Raw genomic sequence first — 19,848 nt, 5'->3', positions numbered from 1 at the left:
AAAGGTGTGTATATTTTAATAAATATGTGGGGATGAAGCGGGGGTGCGGGAGAGTGCCCCCACACGCTGCCTCTCCCACCTGGCGGGCCCAGAGCACACAGCCGGTGCTTGGGACCCGCTGTGGGTCGTCACTCAGGGACCGGGCTACCCCATATTTCTAGGTAGGTGGTGACCGTGAAGGTGTTTGGTAGGGAGTGCACACATTTTGGGGGAAAAAACCGTGGAAAATGGCGTTGGGGAGCAGCGGGTGGCGAGGGTCCAGCGCGGGGAGCTCCAACAACCGGGACGCGGCGGCGCCGTGCGGGGCCGGCCGCCTTCCCCAGGCTGTGCGGGACCGTCCCCGGTCCCTGGCCGCCACCCCTAGGCCCACGGTCGCCATCCCCGGGCCTTGGTCGCCATCCCCGGGGCCCGGTCGCCGTCGCCGGGCGGCGCGGAGCCGACCCCGGGCCGCGGCCCCTCAGCCGGGGCCAGCCTCGCCTTCCCGGCATGCAGCGCGCCGCCCGTCCCCAGTGGGCCGCCATGTTGTCGGAGTGAAAGGCCGGGGGAGAGGCAGGCGGCGAGCGGCCTGGGGGGGGCCGAGATCCATCTTCATCCTACCGCTCCGCCCGTGAGTACCGGCACCGGAGCGGGCCCGCGGCGCGCCGCGAACCCCAGCGGAGCCGCCGGTGGGGCCATATTGGCGGGGGGGCCGGGCGGAGCGGCGCCAGACCGCCCCGAAGGCGAGCGGTGGCGGCGGGGCGCCCTGCCCGGCTCTGCCGCTCGGCGCCTTGGCCGGGAGTCGGGGCCGGGCCCCTTTTGTTAGCGGGGAGCGGCCCCCGTCGGGGTGGGGGGCGTCGTTTTGGGGGGCGTTGTGGTTTTGGGGGGCGTTGTTTTGAGGGGGGGGCTTTGTTTTGGGGGGCCTCATCCCTCCCCGGGGGGGCCGCGGCCCCGCTTTGTTGGCTGGGGAGGAGCTGGGGGGGGTTGGGGGGGAGTTAAGGGGGAATTGGGGGGAAATTGGGGGGCTTGGGGGGAAATGGGGAGCTTGGGGGGCATTGGAAGGAATCGGGAAGGGTTTGGGGGGAAATTGGGGAGGTTTGGGGGGGAACTGGAAGGAATTGGGGGGCCCTGGGGGGGCCTAACAGGCAGCGGGGACGAAGGGGAGGGAGTGAAAATCCAGACAATACTTTTTGGATGTGCTGGGTGACCCTGGGGGGGGGTTGGTTTTTTTTCGGTGCTTTTTTTTCTTTTTTCTTTTCCCCCCCCCCAGCTTGTTTTCCTCGCTTTCTCCTAATCACAGTGTTGGGCCATTTTTAATTACACGCTTGCGATTTTTAACAGGAGATTCTTGTTTTTCGCCCCATTGGGAGAAATACTTGGTTTGTTGTTTTATTTTTTTTGTTCTGTTTCGGTGCGTTTTCGTTGTTGGTTTTTTTTTTGTTTGTTTGTTTTGTTTTTTCTTTTGGTCAGTGTTTAATAACTTTGTTCTGAGCAGAGATTTTATTAGACAGATCATGAGTAAGGAATTTCCTTTATTAAGAGTGAGGGAGGTGGGGTAAGGGGTAGAATTTATCTTACGATATTTTAATGGTGGCTGAAGCAGTTCGGCTGGCTATTGATTTACCCACTTCCTGCTGGGTCTCCCTAGGTTTTAAGGAAAACACAAGCGTTAACGTTAAAAGTTCTTGTAGGCCACACAGCTCTCAAACAATGGGTAGGCAGCTTTAATTTCCAGCCTAACTTTCCAAAAAAAAACCAAAAAAACACTGAAACCCTCTCACCTAGCCCATGATTTAACTTCCTGAAGCGTGCGTCGGGTGCCGACGTGATTTTTTTAACGTTGCCTGGAGTTTTTGGAGGAGCGACGGGGTCTGAGCACAAAGCTGGGCTCTCTGCGGCTCAGAGCTGCCTGGCGAGGAGACGTCGCTGCTCGCGCTTAAAAACTTGCTTAGTGGTGTCTGCGAAGTTCTGGTGGTTGTGGAGAGTCTCATAATCTAAACTATTTGCCTTGTAATGATAACACAGAGCAGCTTATTTACATACTATGTTTTTTTCCTAGGGAAAAGGAAAGCTGTCTGCTTCAAGTGCTTTGTAGCCGTGTTCTCTCAAAATCTCCAACTGTTCTGCCTTTGTTTGTAGATGTGTAACTTTTCACGGGGAGCTGTTTATGCAGGAGAGGTTTATTGCATATTTTTGCTAAGAGTTTGGAAATGAAAAGGGTCCTGGTAGCCATTAGCTCTTTGCAGCAGTAGGTCTTGCAGCTGCTGGGTAGCTAATGAATGTGCGTTGTGTAGGTGACTGAACATGTTTCTGATGCTCTGTGCGCTTTGAATGACAGTATTCAGCTGTCTGCTACATTTAACATGGCATTTCTATAAAAACACGTCTTGGAACTAAACTTGAACTACCCAGAATGCTCCTTTCCCCTTTGCTCCCTTTCAAAATGTCTCCTTTGCCAAGTTTTCTCTCTTGTTTAGAGCTGCCTCGTCTATATTCGACGAAAGAGGAAGCTGCTTGGAGTAGGAGTTGCCTGTGCAGAAATTCGTAGTACCTTTACCGGATCTTGTCTGAGATTGTCTGGAGGCTCAAGCGATGTGATTTTTATAGCAGCGCAGTTCCTAACGAGCTGCGTGCAGATTAAACGGCTGAGGTAGCAGGGCAGCACCCGTAGCGTTTGGGGCTTCGTTAAGCACATAAGAAGAAATCCAGAATTTTAAGTTTGCATTTAAAAAAAAAAAAAACACACACACAAAAACTTGCCAGGATACTTTGTGTGGCTGAATGAGCGCGTGGTACTACGGTGGCACTCATGCCTTGATTGAGGATCTGCCTTGTAATTTGCGAGGCGTAAACAAGTACGGCAGGCACTGGCGGTGCAGTTTGCGTGGCGCGGTGTTCTGGGGGATTTTTTTCTCCTAGTTTTCTGTGGCAGCGCTTTAGTTGGTGTTTTGTCCGTCGCATAAAGCGACGTGCTGGTTTCAGTGTAATGGGCGCCTTACGTGAGTCTCACGCGCGCTGACAACACCTGAGAGCACAAAATGTGGGAGTTCTGGCTACTGTGTGGTGTTACCTGGTGTTTGAGTTGCTAATAGAGCAACTAGCTGTGTTGGAAGGAGCCGGACGTGGCCTCGTGGCGATTCCCCTCAGTTCCAAGAGGGCTGCGTTGCTGACCGTATGAAGCCGAAGCTGCGAGGATTTAATGTTCCCTTTCCCTTCTCCCTTTCTCTCTGTCTTCGCCTCCCTCCCCTCACCCCCGTAGGTGTTGGTGGAATGAGCGTTGCGTGCGTGTTGAAGAGAAAAGCAGTGCTCTGGCAGGACTCGTTCAGCCCCCACCTGAAACAGCACGCTCAAGATACAGCTAATCCCAACATGCCTGTTGTACTGACATCTGGAGCAGGGTCCCAGGCTCAGCCGCAGCCAGCTGCAAATCAGGCACTTGCAGCGGGGACGCACTCCAGTCCTGTTCCCGGATCCATAGGAGTCGCGGGCCGCTCCCAGGACGACGCTATGGTGGATTACTTCTTTCAGAGGCAGCATGGTGAGCAGCTTGGGGGAGGAGGAAGTGGCGGAGGCGGCTATAATAACAGCAAACATCGCTGGCCTACTGGGGATAACATTCATGCAGAACATCAGGTAAAAAAAGTTAAATGTTTCCAAACCGAGCACGTGAGCGCACCGGGCTTGTGATAGATGCTTTTAATGACTTTTTAAAAAAGCTTAAGTTTTTTTTGTGTGCGGTTGGAATTACAACAGCCCTACTTCTTGTTTTCTCTTTTCAGGATTGCAGTGCCTTGCTAGCTATAAACTGAAATGTTTCTGCTCTAGACGGTGTTGAAATCCCAATCCTCTCTCTGACAGTCAAATGCATATTTGCAAAATTTATCATTCTCTTTATTGATTTTTTTCTTGTTTCTGTGTGTGTATGTGTGAACCAGTTTAGCAGTGACTGCTGCTGCTTTTCAGATCTGTTGCTGTAGTTAAATAATTCTTATGTAATGCTATTACAAAACTGCCAATGCATGTAGGTTGAGCTTTTACCATTCCCAATATCGAAAAACACAGTTCTGGAAGTCGCTCGCGGTGTGTGCTTTTCTGGTTTTCTTGCTTGTTTGTTCTGGGTTGTTTTTTTTATGCTCTAATGGGGAGGGGAAGGTGCTACCAATGCGCTCAGCTGAACTGAGAAGAGAACAGCGCTAAGAACATCGTGAAACAGCAGCACTTGTATAAACCCGGCTAACTCAGGGACTTAACGTTTCTAAAAGGGTAGTGGGCCAAAACATGCCTTAGTAGCGGTGTTTACTAGAAGTCTTTTCAGTAGTTGCATTGTCAGATGTGCTGCGACTTAAATGAGCGCGTGAGTCACTCTAGCTTGCCGACTGTGACCTGTAAGTAACTCGTCAAATATAGCAGTGAGCTGAGGAGACGTGCTTCCTCTGCTAAGGGTGGCATGAGAGCAGAACCGAGGTGTAAGCACATTTTTTAAAATGTATGATTCCCACAAATCTATTCAGAGCAGCAGACACAAAGCTTTTGCAACCTTTATTAATATCTCCTGCCTCTAATTTTTAAAATAAGAATGATCAAGCCCTTGTTCCTCTGCTGTGCCTCCCCGGGGGATGTGTTGTCATCCAGACCATTTAAAAGCAAACATTGCAGGGAATTTTGCAACCACTGACTGAAGTCAGTGTACATCAATAGAGAAGAAAACCCAAGTGCCCTGTTAATTTCTTTTGTAAGAAAAGCCATATAAAATGCTGCCGTGTGAAATAAGCAGCTGGAAGAATGTTGTAGTTATTCCCTTCTGTGGAAGCACAGTGTTAAGTTATCCTTTTACAGGAGATAACTGTTGAAATGAGATGTAATTTTATCTGTTAACTATCTAAGCTTTCAGGCACTAAATGTACAGCTTGTTTCAAGAGACAGAGATGGAAGAGATTTGAATGTGCTTTAAGCAGCAAAAGAAGCAATAAGCAAAAGTTCTCCCTCAGTGGTTTTAACTTGTAGGTTTTTAAGTAAAAATTGTCTTGTGGTCTGCTGTGGAGACGTTTAGGCAGGAGCTGCTGTTGTTTGGTTATTTGTGTAAAGATGACTTTGTAAACTGAAAGATGTGTCATAAAATTCTTAATTCTGTTTTCCTTCAACTCAAACTTTCATCTTCCTTTCTCTGAAAACCACTAAAAGCAAAGACGACTCGTGGGAGGTGGAGGGGGTGAGGTGGGGTGGACCTCGCAGGCATTACAAATTGTGCTGGCATTTGAACTCTTTTTACTGCATTCTTTAATAGTCAGAAGACTTAAAAACCCTCCCCGAAAGGATCCTACCTGTTACAGAGCCTTGCCCTCATGTCGGCTGGTGAGCTGCTTTTCCTCAGCTTGGTTTTATTCAGAAGGTTCTTGAACCAAGCGATACAACTACTTGTCGCACTTACTGGGGAAAAAACCAGCATGTGCTAGTTTGAAGAAACTTTAAAAAACCACGCACGTAATCTTTGAAGGCGGAACAGTTCTGAGAAGACTGTATGGGTGGAATATACCTGCAAGATTAAGCCCCAGATGTTGTGTGTGGTGCTTTCTTTGGTTTTTTTCCACGTGTTCTGTGACCTGATGCCTAAGCAATACTCGCCCTAATGTAGTTAAGATGGAACCGTATCTGTCCTGTTTCCTGGGGGTTTCTCCGTCAGCTGTAATGTATTTGCTCTTCAGTCCTGGTGTTTTGCATTCAGTATCCATCCTTAAACCAATCTTTGTGTTTAACTTCTTCGAAGTTAGCTCTGAGGTGGGGCAGTAACCCTTTGCTCTGGTGTCTTAGGCTGTATACACCAGTGATTGGTCTTTTTAAGTATGTATTTCTCGTTTCAGCCTTTCTCGAGTGCCTTTTTTTCCGCAGTTCTCGTTGCCTCAGGGTTTTACTCATGGGAAACAACGCAGAATACACGTAATCCTAATGCTGCCATTCCTTTTGACTTTTTGGCCACTTCTGCATCTGTTTCTTAAATTGTAAGTTCCTTGGAGCGAGAACTAGTCTTATGCATACAAAATGGTTTAATTCAATTTGGGCTTAACCAGGGTAGAATTGAATTTGTCCTGCAAGAACAGAAGAAGTGGAAGGAAGTGGTGGGACGTGCAGAGAGGTGGGGCATCCTTCTGGAGGTCTGCTGGGTCCTGATTTCTTGGAGATCGGGATACGCTTGTATTACTGGACGCTTGATTTTAAACTTCCAAAAATACTGCAACTGTAGCCCTTCTCGTTGCCTCGAAGACTGGTTAAGAAAATCAGTAGCTAAAAGATAATGGAAAGCCAGAAAAACTAATTATAGGGTAATACAGGTTAATGTTTGCCTAGAGCTTAGGACCTCGTAATTAAAGGTAGAGGGATTTTTTTTAATTGTTGAATCCCAGTTTTCTTCTTTATGTGTGGAGACAAGCATCTGTCCCTGTCTGTTGGTGATAATACTCCAGTGGTTTTACAAAATGATAGTATTTCATCATGTGTTATTAAATGGTTGTGAGTGCTATGAGTCAGAAGTTATTTACACTATCTTTGCTTTCCATTTTTTATTGTGCTGGCTGTTTCTCTCATCTGTTTGTCCTTTGACTAGCAGCTCTGCGAATTGAGCTGTGAATGTCTCTAACAGTGATGACTGAAGAAAGTGTTTTTTCTGCTCCCTAGAAAGTAGGTAATGCCCTCTTGTTGTGAACAGGAGGAAAGTTCCATTTCTTTTTATACTTTATCTAAAACGAGTTCTCTTCCCTTTGCATTTTTCCTTTCTCCTCCATAAAAGGAAAAATGTTATATGGTAATACAAAATTTAGGAATTGAAGATACTTCTATCACTTTGCATACTAAGTTAATAAAGACATGGCCTCTGTCTAAACAGCTATAGATCTATAGAATAGGTAGCTATAGAATAACTGTAGATCCTTCAGCCTCGGCAAGAACAAAGAGGTGATGTTGAAATTAGACTTCTCCTAGACTTGAGTGTCTGAACTCCTGAACACACTTCCAGCTTTCTGCAGCTACAGGCATTTAAATTGTCTAACTCTTACATGGAGGACCCTTCTGGCAGCCGGGTCCTGGCTGCAGGATGTACTTTTTTCCCCCCAGAAGCAGCCAGATGAGGCTGAGTGTCAATGTCTGCCAGTAACTGAGACACAAACCAAGGCTGTAGTTCCATCTGCAGTGCCTCACGACTCTTCAGGCTGTGTGGGCAGACTGCTTGGCTACGTGGACTCGGGTGTTTTTATGCTGTTTGTCCTGCAGAAAATAGTCGGGGACCTGAACTTCCCTTTGCATGGGTGGGTGAAGAGGTACGGATGGTTCCTGACCGCTAAGGGCCCAGGTTGGATTCGACTTGCTTGTGGAAGTTGCCTGTCTCGTTAAAAATCCAGGCAGCCACATTCTGCTCCTGAGGGAAATGAGAAGACAGTCGAGACGCTCAGCTGGGAGAAGTTATCAACACCGAGCAGGCTTTTAGGGAAATTGGGTGGGTTTTCGTGGATGGGGTCTCCTGTGGCTTGTTTGCGTGCGTGCATGTTCTTGAACTGGAGCAAAGAGAGAGTTTCTCTGGTGGTGGTCCCTCCTGAATCGCAGTAAATGGATATACTTAGACTGTCTGAATCGCAGTTAGAGTAATATGGGAGTTGCTTAGTAAAAGCAAATGATTTGAGGGATTAACTTTCTTTGAGAGCATGTTTAATTAATAATTTGAGACAATAGAACTCTGCAGGGATCATCTTCTTGAATGCGGGGAATTTTTCACATGCAGTTGGTGAAGAATAGTGAGAGCAACAGGGCTGGAACGGGGTTTTCTGCTCGGGTTTGCCCTCTGGCAACGTGGCTGCAGCTTCTGAACTGAGAAGTTGCATTCGAGCGGAGACAGAAGGTGATTCCGGCAGCTGCCCTCGTAGAGCACAGCTATGCAAACTGTGCTGCGTGGTGCTGCACAAACGTCTGGGTGTGATGGCACTGAGCACTGTGGTGCCTGCTGGCCGGCACCGTTACCAGGAGATGCCTTGAAGCAGTGGCAGGGCCCTCTACGAAGATCGTGGAAGCTATGGGAGCCACAGCATTCCTCCAAAGCGAATCCCATTTAAGTGACCGGATTCCTTCATCTGTCCATGGAAGGTACCCTTGGGGTGTAAATAATTTGGCTAACTGGACGTGCAAGAGGTGAAGGCACCCAGAGAGTCCTCCGTCACACACAGCGTGTGGTACAATGCATGGCTCTGTTCTTGAACCTTTTCTCACCTACGTGTCATTAAGGCTGCTGAATTTGGATGCGATAGTTCCAGGTATCCCAGTGAACTAGTTGGGGCCTCTCTTACATGAACGCTGGGGTGACCGGGCTGCTTTGATACCAGGTAGTGCGGACCAGCGCCCTCCTGAACTGAAATGTTTGGCTGGTGTGTTTCACGGTGTTTCTCTCTAGTGAAGGAGAGGGGTGTCTTGGAGGAGGGGATTCAGAGCATTTAATTGAGTTCGCTGCGTTACCCTGCCCTTTGGAAACCCCTGCTGGGGGGGGGGGAGCGAGCAGCCGGCCTGGTTCGGTGTTTGTAGCTGGGCGCTGGGAAACCCTTTTCTTGCGGGGGAGATGGGAGTGGGAAACAACCCCGACGTTTTCAGGAAGTCATTTTAAGAGTTCGTTCCCTCCGAAGCTGGGGGTCTTGCTGTCCCTGCCAGGCAGTTGCAGGATGCCTGGCCTTAGCCGTGCTCGTGTGAGCAGCCCGGCGGCTGGCCTGGGCTTTTCTCAGCAGCGTGTCGGCTTTGTGGTCGCTTCCTTGCTGCGGCGCTAGCTCAGGAAGAGCAAAATATTTTCACACTATTGAACTCGCAGATTTCAATGCTTCAATAAGACTTCAGGTATTTCAGTTAATGCATGGTGCCCAAGCGTGCTTTGAATGGAGCTTTGTTGGAGTACAGTTTCTACTTGTTTTCTTCCTCCCGTCTATCCAACTTTGGTTTCCACTTACCCGCTGTCTTGCGGTTTGAGTTGGTGTGACCTGTCTGGGCTTCTGCAGAACAGGTTGTGATACCCGTAGCATTTTTGTAAATGGGTGCCTGTTACAGAAAAGAAACTTCACATAAGATGGAAGCCATATAATCCATCCACAGTAGGGCCTTAGTGGTAAACGTACACAAAGAAGTTTGACCGCTGATCAGAAATCTCCTTGACAAAGCTGTTCCAGAGCCCTGAATGCAGTGATGCTTCTGAAAACTGGTGCAGGTTTGTGTCTAGGTGGATGGTGAGAGGATTTTAAGGCTGTCTTCTCAGAATGATGCTCTTGCAGGTTCGTAAAGAACAAACTCGCCTTTGTTTGCGGATATCATGTGATGCTGCACTCCCTCTGGTCGAGTGATCTGCTCAAAGATATTGTGTTACTCCTCTTCCTTTGTTAAGGGCAACTTTTGTTCTAGGGCAGTTGTTTTTATTGGGAGCATCTGCCTTTGTTATTGTCTTGTACTGAAGCTCTGCTTCAGCCCCTGGTTCTGTAGCGGGGTAAAACTCGACTGGTTTTAACCCCCCCCCAGATCACTCCCTGGCTCTGCTGCAAGCAGTCAGTGTGGCAAGGAGCCACTTGAGTTCGTTTCTGACAGTGGCACTGAGCTTGGCACTGGACTGAGACCTTGCTGGGTCCCTCGTTTACATCTCTTCCCCCTCTGAGCTTAAACCTCAGAAGGTGAGAGCGAAAGGAAGAGCCCTCCAGGGGTCGGACGAGGCAGCCCTCAGCGGGGCCCTGAGTGCTTGCACAAAAACGCTGATGTGAGCGCACGTCCCCAGGTACTGCGAGCTCCAGCGGGGCAAAATTAAGGTCGCTCCTTCTGTAATCTAATATTTTGGAGATCTGTGCCCCAACAATACGTGCCCGAGACATCAGAGGGTAACCTAAATTCCACGTTAATGAAGTGCTTCCCTCAGTGAATAAAATGTGAAGAAAAACATAATTAGCTAACTGAGCTGCGCCATTCTGAAAGGCTGCCTTTCTGGCGTTTATTTCTGTACCCTGAATCATTAATCATCTTGGCTACATGCCACGCAAAGCATCAGCCAATCTGTAATTTCAATAGCTTTTTGCTTCGAGTGCTAATGGTAGTAGCAATTCTAACGATGAACCCTTTACTACAAAAATAGTAGTTAAACCACCTAATCCTGTCTAATACTTGTGACTTCACGTTCTTTCTTTACTGACTATTGTTATGGGAGAGGACTAAAAATAGTGCTGTAATCAGTTGGTGGAACAACAAATTTTAACCCTGGATCTAGCTGTTAGTGGAAGGCCTGTTGTTGAAAGTGTGTGGTGCTTTTCTTATTGTCAGCTGGTAAATACTTTTTTTTCTTAGGTACTATATATAGTGTGCATGCATGCAAAGCGGATTTTTTTTAAATAACGTGCTACAAGAGCTGTTCAAACAAGACAAATGCAGGCAGTCTCCCACAGCTGAGCAAGAGACATTGTTTCCATCTGAAATTTGTAAACCCTTGGTGATAGTTAATTTAAAAGCCTTTAGCACCTCGTAAGTATATAAATCAGGTGCTACAAAGTATTCAGGCTCTTAAACCACTTGAAGTTATCTTTTTTTTTTTTCCTTTCCCTCTCTCCATTCGAAGAATGTTTTAATCAGGCAGCTGTTTGACTGTTTTAGTTTCTTGTCCTTACTGCCGTGATCCTGGCATTCTTGGAGTAACGTTTACTTTCTGGAGAAATGTTTCACCAGAAAATAAAAGTGTTTTTCCCCTCATTACAAATTGAGCAAGACTTAAATTGTGGGAGCCTAATGAATGGAAACTTTGCAAGACGCTTGCCTTTTCGCACTTGCACATGAGTTAAAAATAAATAAATATCCAAGAAATAATCACGCTCTTGAGGTTGTTTGTGTGAGCACCTGTCAGGTACCTGTGCAGACAGAGCTTGGAATGTCACTTCTTGTCTTCTCACAGAAGCAAACACACAAACGCTATTCATTTTCAGAGCAGAGAATCGCAACGTTTTTATCTATCCTGACGCGTATAGCAGTAAGGTGACTTCCTGTATTACTCTGCGGGAGTAGAAGAGCAAAACAAATGGTCTCAGGACAGGGAGGAGGTCGGTCCCATCAGCACTGGGCAGAGCTTAAAATAAAATTTTCGGAGGGCTTCCTGCGGGCTCGCCGAGAGCACATCAGCAAAGACCGAAGGACGAGCGTTTCCCATGGATTTGTGGTCCTAGGGCCCTGCCCCTGCCTGTGCTGTTTGCCAGGGCGGGAGATAAGGGGCTCTGGGCGAAGTGCTCAGAGCTTAGGGTAGTGTCTGCGGGATGCCCCAGAGTTTGCTTGGCCGGCAGGGCTGAGGGCAGCAGTCGGCCCTGTAATTTACTGCACATCAAAGCTGTTCTGAGAGCGGCCACTGGCGTGTTCCAACGCAGCCCAGTCCTGCCCTCGCAGGGCCCGTCCTCGCGAGGGTTTGGCAGGTGGCGGCCTGGCTGCTCTGCCTGCTGGTCCGTGGGGGAACGGGCGCTGTACCCTGGGGGAGAGGCGAGGAGGAGTAGAGGAGCCTGGCTTAAGAAAGTGCTGGGGAAGGAGAAAGGAAGCCTTTGAGGTGAGGCCGCGGAGTGAGCAGCTTCAGGGAGAGGGGAGGTGGAGACACTGGAGTCGAGGCTTGCAGAAGCAGCCTTCTGCTTTGCTTTGGTTACCCAATTTAACGTAATTGGCTTAATAGGAATAGATAGTTTAAATCTTCCTCAATCACTGGTACTGCTAATAAACGCAGACATTCGATCTGTTTAACATCGTATTACGTAAAAAAAAAAAATCAATCCCTCAAGCTTCATGCTGTGCTCTTAGAGATGATTTTTATTTATTTATGGATCGTTGGCAGTAACTGTCTGGGTAGTTTTCAGAGAGAAAGCTTCTTTTCCACCAAAGAACTTTTTTTTTCCCCACTATGTTTCTTTTTTGTTTGTTTGTTTAATTCAACCTCTTGTCCCTCTTATTGGGAAATGTTCCTTGCATGAGGAGAGGAAGAAGAAATCCTGTGACTCTCCATTGTGATTAAGGATGAAATTTAGCTTTTGTTAGTTCTGCAGCGTGTCTGTCCTGGTGAATATAAGCTCTATATAAATGAGGATTCCGTAGTATCTAAGGCCAGCGTGCGATCCCCTGAGCTACCTGCGGATCATGGAACATGGTGCAGTGTTACCTTTTGAATTTGTACGTAAAGGTCATATGAGGAATCTGTAGCACCCGTATTTGTTTAATGTAAGGTGCGGTGTTAACTCAGATTATTGACACTGATGTTTGCTTAAATTTAGAATTCAGCTACTTTGCTGGTAGCTATCACTTCTGGGGGAAAAATACACTTCTGGAATATGTTTCTAGAAGCTGCAGTGCCATTTCTCCTGGCACTGGAGGTACAAAAGGTAAATATACTGGTGCTCTCATGTTAATGTGGTAGGTCCTTCAGGTCTCTGTTTAGTAACCGTGAGGACAGTTCAGGGCCCCGGTTCCTGTTAATTTACCTGACTGCAGAATTCCTTTTGACAGGTGCCATTTAGCCCTGTGGGCCTTGTTGTTTGCTGGGTTAAATTTAACAGGCGGTTTAAGTGCCGCCAGTGCAGCGTGCCCGATAGTTGCTTGGCTTTCGGGTGGGTTTGCGCCCATCTTGCTGGGGCGATGGTTCTGCAGGGAACCCGCGGACCCTGCCCACTGCTTGTGGGGTCGTGGCTCCCCAGCACGGCTTTGTGCCAGAGCCGTGCCACGGCTGGATCCGTGATGCCGTGTTTTGGGGGGCTTGGGGACAGGGAGAAGTGCTTTGCCCAGGTTTGTGAGTGGCAGGTGTGGCACCAAATAGCAGGCTACAGCTGCTGGTTCGCTGCAGCCCCGCTTCCTGCTGCATCCACGCCGTGGAGAAGTGCTCCGGGTACGGGCAGGGCCTGGTGTCTGGGAAGCTTTGGGAGCGGGGAAACATTTGTTTCTGAGTTGCTGTCATTAAGTTTTGCAGCGATGAGGCCCTCTGATCTGATTTAGAGTGGGGAAAAAGGAAGCGACTGCCCTGTGGGAGGTGGCTCCCTGGCAGGATGAGCTGCGCGCCGCTCGAGGGGATGGAAACCCACGGCGGGCGTTTGGCGCGGGGCTGCTGGGAGGCTCTGCTGCTGCGTAGGAGGCTGAGGTTTGCAAGTGGCCATTGACCTAGAGATAAACTGGTTTGCGTTGCTGAAATCTGCAGTGGCTAAGAGTAGAAAGCGTTCTGCTTTGTCTCGTCATCTCCAAAGCAGGTGGTGGGCGTCAGCGCTGTGGAAACTGGGAAGGGCCGGGGTTCCTCCACGGCCTTGTGTGTCGGAGGCCAAGGGGCTTTGATTCAGGAGACTGAAAACAAGAATTGGAGGTGTGACCCGGAGTGACCATGTGCTGAGCAATACAGCTGTCCCCTGCTTCATTTTTTTAAGAGCAAAGGTGAAAATGGATTAAGAGGCTTTGGAGAGGCCGGGGCAAAGCAGCCCTGGGGTTTGCTGCAGCTCCTCGTTGGGGCACACGGTCCGGGGCACACGAGGAAGCAGGCATCAGGGAAGCAGCTCTGAGCTGGAATGTGCTCCAGTGACACACTTCTGTATATCGGTGTGCATGGAAATCACTCTCCCTGAATGGGATACCCATTAAGTTTGAGATCTACGTAATTCCTGAGCGTGCACACAGTGCAGCGTGAAGGTGAGGAGCGTTCCCGTGCAGTGAAATCGCTTTGTAGCTCTCATGCAGGGAGCAGCACTGACAGACAGCCTGAGTGGTGTTGAGCAGGCTTCAGAAGCGAGCTTGCTGGTTCTCCGTGTTACCAGAGTAAGCACTCCTCAGAGGGTCAAGAGGTCTGTTCTGTGGGGCTGGTAAGGATGGGCGCGTTGTTTCACTCTGCAGAAGCACAGCGCTGGGACGAGGCTGCTGTGGGGTGCTGCTGGCCAGGAGCAGAGGCCGGGTGTGTAGGATCCCTTACGAGGCGGTTGTGGCAGACGCCTGACCTCTCCTTGTGCGGTTCCTGATGTTTCTCGGGGTCACCTCTTCCTCCAAGGAACCAGGTTAGCATGTCACACACAGATAGCAGGGCACTGCTTCCTTGGGCAGCCAATTTATCTTGGCACGGCCTTCTGGACTTCTTTCAAAACTCGAGATCAGTGGTGAACCAGACTTTATGGTAATCAAATCTCGTACGCAGCAGTGCTAACCTGTGAATGAGCTCTCCCTCGGTGGACCTCGTCGTTTCCAGTGCTAGCACCGTCGTGGTTCTGTCTCGCAGGTCTGTCCTCGATCTGGGCCAGGGAGAGTTACCAGGAATCGATCCTGGTGAGGTGCGAGACCATCTGTGTGTTGTAGTTACCAGAGCGCAGCCTGCCTTTTGGAATACAAAGGTGTAAGTGCTCGTGGCTTTGGTTTTAAGCTCTGCTGGTTCAGAAGGTGTTTGTTCTTCTTTGACAGGGAAATAAAGGAACTCTGCTATTCGTGCACATTATGTAAGAAAACGGGGTGAAGAGGTATTGCCGTTTGATATTGTAAAAGTGGGAAATAAGTCTTTGCAAGTGGAATAATAAACAGGTCTATGTTGCAAACAAATCGATAAGATGATCAGGAGAGATAAAGGAGTGATGTGACTGAGAGGGGGGGCCTCAAACTAGGTGGTTATGGGCTGTGTGAGCAGCCGGTACACGGAAGTCAAGACAGGGACCTGATTTAGAAAATGTTTTTATCCATAATTGGCAGGAGTGATCATAGGATCGTGACTTAAATATCTGAAACGAAGGATTTCTCCTGTTACCTGGTATCTATGATAGCAGATAGAGAAGCTGAAACTTCTTTTAATAGTGACTGGAGTGGAGCAGCTTTGGGAAGGACATGGAGGCAGCCCATTTCCCCCGGGTATCATTTTACGGGAGAGGCTGGGATGGTGATTTGCAATCTATGAAATGTTTGACAGAAGGCTTCCTTCAGACCTTCGGCAGTGAAAATAATAGTGCTCAGTTAGCTGTGCAGTCAGACCAACCCGGTGTGAAGCAGCTGGAGCGCACTTGGCCTTCATGGTTCTCCTGCTTTTTGCCCTCTGCCACTCGTCTTCTCTCAGCCCCTGCATCCCTTGGTATTGATGTGCTCTCATGGCATCCATCTGTTGAAGACAAACGTGCTTCTCAACTTGGAAATGGACAAACAGTCAACACCGAGGAGAGCTGTGTATGCTTACTGGACTGTAGCCCTTCAAAGACCGTGACAATAAAGCAGTCGATGTTCCTTTGTGGAAGATCTTAAGTGGCTTTCACCACTTCGGTGGTGATGGTGGTGTTAATAGTTGCACCAGCTTTAGCTTCTCTGCTACGAATCCAGCCAGTGCGGGAACGTGGCTTCACACTCGGATGTAAATCACGTACTTGTGCTGCTGTAATTGGTTTAGCTTGGTGATAACGTGGTTTTCTACTGAGGGCAAATGCTCAAACAAGACATCTCTGAAAATGTTCTTGCATCTAACACGAACAAATAAAACAGTGAGATTCTAGCGTTTTCTTAAACGAATTACATTTGGTAGAGTACAAGCGACCTTGTAACATGCCAAAATACTGTAAAAAAGGGAAAGAAAGGGGCTGAGGCAAGAAGTAGGGTTCTTGTTCCAAGATTACCTTTGTAACCTGAGCGGGGATCACCAGGGATGTGTGTGCAGCTGCAGCTGAGGAGGGGAGTTCACGTTGGCAGCCTGGAGTCGCTGGGGCTGGGATGTGACCAAAATAAAAACGTCTCTTAAATTCCTTGCAGAAATCTGAAGAATTGTAGTGACTGTATCTTTCTTGCAGCTTTTATTTTTTTTGAGGTTCCCATAGCATAACATCACCTCTGGGAGTGTTTTTGTTTTGGTGAAGCAGGGGGGACACCAAGCAGCCTCTTTCTGCGTTGTCACTGTCTACAGCCCTGCGAGTCCTGGATCAGCGCCACCGTGGCTGCAGCTGTGGTTTGCTGGGACGTTGCTTTAGCAGTGAGAGTAGTGCACATCACCCACCAAATCTTTGTTTAGCCTCTCTATTCCTCACGTCTCATCGAAATAATAATTTGCTACTGATCGGCTGTTGTGGCTTAGCGTGTCTGGGGGTTGCTGCGCTTTCCACGAGTTCAGCTGGAAATGCTTCGCAGAATTTCCTACACGAGGCAGCCGAGGTGCATTAGCTGGCAGATGAGCGGCGGAGTTGGCAGTAAAGCCAAGTCTTTCTTGTCTGGTGCTGTAGTTTCTGGAAGGTGGAGCCCTGTTTTCTCCGAGCGTGCTCGCGGTGTGCTTCACCGCAGAACAAGGCAAGGCCGAAGCAAAACTGGAAACACCTTTGAACCGAGAGAGAGATTAAACTCTTGCGAAGTGGTACTGTCACCGAGTAGTAGCAGAATTCACACTGGAGGGGACTTTGCTTTCCTTACATCTGATATTCTCGGATGAGGTCTACTGAACCTTATCTTAAAGTAGAGCCAAAGCATGCTCATAGCGAAGTCTTGACTTGGTTCTGCTGGAAATAGTAGCACGAGGATCAGGAGCCAAGGTCAGGCTTGAGATCGGTGAACACGGTGTAACCGCATGGCACTGGTCCGTTAGTGAGGTGGGGCGCTGACCATCTAAACCATTTTTTTCCCCTTTGTGCCCTAAATTGCCCACCAGGTGCCATAACTGACCTCGCTTGGTTTGGGGGTGGCTGTGCCCAAATCGCCTGCAGGTCTTCGGCGGTGCCATGGCTCAGCGCCGTGTTAGTCTGCAGCGTCCTGGAGAGCTCCCGCAGAGGCCCGCAGTGAGCAGCGTGTGGGTTACTCACAGACACACGTTCTGTAAGCTCTTACCGCTGCTCCAGCAGAAACCTGTATCAGACCTGTTGGCTTGCAGGGTTATGTAAACACGGAGGAGGAGGCGCGTCGTGCTGCTGGTGTGCCATCCGGAGGGCTTGTGGCTGTTGTAATAACCTGCTCCGAGACGGCGCGATGGCTGGCGAGGGCAAGGATTATTCCACCTGAATCCTAGCACGTAGCTGAACCTCGGTGCTTTGTCCTCAAGTCCATAGTTAGGGTTCTTGGCTATTGTTTTTTTTTTTCCTACGCATGTGCTGAATGGCTCCGCATGTATGGGCTTGCCTGGGTGAGATTTGGGGATGCAAATCAGAAAAAAGTTTTCTTGCGTTTTCAGCACACTGGTTTATTTAGGTGACGTTAACTGCTGCCTTTTGCTGTTCTCATTGAACCCATTTTCATCAAATCATGGTCTGCAGCAGCAGCACTTCAGGTAACTGCTCAGGTTAACGCGTGGCCGTGGGTCCTCCAGGGCGCGCAAGGCACCAACCAGCGCCTTCCCCGCGCCCCTCGGCGCCCTGCGGGGACCTGGAAGGACCCCTCTGCCACTGCCCTTTTCCTCACACACCTTGGGTCCGCTGGCACAGCCGTGGCTGCCGTGCACACACCGGTGACCCCTCGGGAAGGAGGAAATGGTCCTGCCCTGTCAGGAGCCTTCCCAAGGCCTCCTGCACCCCTGGGGTACAGTTTGTGCCTCGGGGCTCGTGGTTCGAGGCATTGGTATGGGCGTAGTAACTAACAGCAGCTGATCTCGAGACACTGTTTGTTCTCCTCTTCATCCCCTGCCTCCCACTTCACACAGTTCTATTTCACTTAATTTGCTTTCTGTCTGTACCACTGTTTTTCTCTTTTGTATTGTTGTACCTTGAATATAAACCTGCCTGTTTTGTAAGTCTTTATTTGATCGTGCCTGAAAGGAAATAATCCCGACTTGCTTACGCGTTGACTCCCTCACCCGAAATTATGCAACTTGATGTGAAATATTAATCTTTAATATAAACTTAGCAGAGGCAGTTGTTAGACTGTGTGTCTTAAAATAATTGCTTGTTTTGCCTTTTTTTTGTGCATGTATAAATCTAACACTAAAAGTTGTAACTTTTAAAGGTAAGTCGCCTTTCGGAGCCCGGTAGCTTTGTTGTGTGCTGCGACGTAGAACGTAGCTCAGTCTGTATCAGAAATTGCTGTAAACTATAATTATCATTTGGAAAAAAAAAAAGCAAGCATTTCCTCATGTATTTTTCTTACCCATCTATAAATAGGTGCGTTCTATGGATGAACTGAATCATGATTTCCAAGCGCTCGCTCTGGAAGGACGGGCTATGGGAGAGGTAAGTGAAAGGCATATAGAAAAACTTGAGTGTTTGGGCGGGGGGGGAATAAATAAGAGTTTTTTGAGGCTGCTGGTATGATTCTGAACTTGAACGTTCTCCATTGTGGCTGTGAAGCTTGTGTGTGTGTGCTGTAACAAAATAAAAACCTGTTAGGCTAGAATGCGTCTTAGTAGGAGGAACAGCTAAGCCCTCCACCTGTTGTATCATCAACCAGTAAAATGGTGGCTGTAAAAGAACAGTTAGAAATCTGTCTTGTGACAAGTGTTACAATACTTGTAGCATGTTTATTTTGGGATCCAGTGATCTCAGACCCCGTAACGTTGTGTGGTTTAGCTGTCTGTCATTGTCTGCTGCCCGGTTTCTACTCCTGGCCACCTTCTGGCCCTTGCCGTAAAGCGTAGGGCTGTGTTTAGTGTTTAAAGTAGCTGGGCAACATAACCGAGGGTTGCAGAAGTGGTAAGTGCTTTGGACAGGTCAAAGGACTGAGCAGGAGCTGTCAGACAGTGGGTCCTCCAGTTCCAGCTTCACAGCAAAACAGGAAGGATTACCTTAATCTCGCAAGTGCAGTGAGCAGCAGCAGATTTGGGGAACGTGACCTTTGGTTTTTCTTTGAAGAAAACTTGCCTATTTACGGTGACTTGGACGAATAGCAAGTTACTTCAGCTGGCTGTTTTAGGTTCCCAGAAGTGAGATGGAAACGCTTCTTCTCCTTGCTTTGTTGCCCTTTCCTTTATAGCCAGTCCCGTCAGAGGTTTGTGGAAGAACAGAGATGAGAAAATCTTGTCTTGGAGGAGGATATTTACGTGCAGCAGGTCTGCCTCTAGCTTGATACAGGTCTGTTTTTTTTGGAGAGGCTTCCTTCCTGTGCTCCTGTCTGGCAAATTCAGACTAGTTTTTCTGCATCTGGAGTGCATCCTATTTCTGCAGCCTAGTTTGTGAACCAGATTAAAAAACAGTCTGTAGAATCCAGAAACGGTTGGTGTGGAGGAAACACAAAACCAACGTTACTGGGTAGTGTGCCTGTCAGTCAGGTGAAGGACCTCTGTGAATTGCTGTTGCTGGATGCCTGGCTTCTCTGCTCTTCTTCCTTTCTTCTCAGCAAGACTGTAATACTGAATTGTCATTCAATGTGATGCCATTTGATAGGAAAATCTCCGTTTCTCTAGGTTGTATTAGCCTACACTGAGACTATTGACTAAGAGTAGGTGAAAATGATTTAGAAAGGAGAAATCCATCTAAAGCTGCTGAAAAACAGCTGATGTGCCTCCATATGAAACATGCCAGGGGAATGACAGGGGTGTGAATGTTCTGTGAATCCTCTTTTTCTTTTTTTTAACGCCTCACTGGGGCAAGACGCCTCACTGGGGCAAGACGTTCATTTTCAGATATAGAGTGTACAGGCTCTTCTATACTTACTCTTACCAGGCTTTCGCACTTCTTTTGTGCCTAGTATGGCATTAGATCATGTCACTTGAAACGCCTAAAGGCATTCCGAAGCATGCTGGCTTCTACCAGCCCTGAGTGATTTCGGGAGAGAAGTGAATTTAGGGTGTCTGGGGGTGGGGTGTTGGATCCGAGGTTTTCTTCACTGGATCTTCTAAATGAGGACTCACTTTTTCTTTTTTTTTCCCCTCTCCTTTCTTGTTACTGTGATGTTGGAAGTTTTGGAGATGGCATCCTTCTGTCACTGGGCTTTTCCCCATTCTGGCGTGTCCCTTTTTTCCGG

General features: G+C 48.4%; 1 protein-coding gene across 28 annotated transcripts in view; it reads left to right on the top strand.

Annotated features, from left to right (window-relative positions):
* The first annotated feature begins 459 nt into the window (after positions 1-459).
* The window catches only part of PUM1 (pumilio RNA binding family member 1), a 71,821-nt gene continuing 52,432 nt past the window's right edge, over positions 460-19,848 (top strand). For 13 of the 28 annotated variants that reach the window (XM_035565106.2, XM_035565105.2, XM_035565102.2 and 10 more), the window contains exons 1-3: positions 483-607; positions 3,236-3,609; positions 18,051-18,119. In XM_035565106.2, coding sequence (XP_035420999.1) covers positions 3,247-3,609; positions 18,051-18,119 — 432 coding nt within the window. In that variant the 5' untranslated portion in view covers positions 483-607; positions 3,236-3,246. Of the gene's footprint in view, positions 608-3,235; positions 3,610-18,050; positions 18,120-19,848 lie in introns of all 28 variants that reach the window. The other 15 variants (XM_035565103.2, XM_035565107.2, XM_050715113.1 and 12 more) reach the window with 12 other exon arrangements.

Source organism: Cygnus atratus, chromosome 23, assembly GCF_013377495.2.
Source record: "Cygnus atratus isolate AKBS03 ecotype Queensland, Australia chromosome 23, CAtr_DNAZoo_HiC_assembly, whole genome shotgun sequence".
In the NCBI taxonomy this organism is placed as follows: Eukaryota; Metazoa; Chordata; class Aves; order Anseriformes; family Anatidae; genus Cygnus; species Cygnus atratus.
The sequence above is the reverse complement of the archived record's forward strand: the minus strand, read 5'-3'. Positions and strand labels throughout refer to the sequence as shown.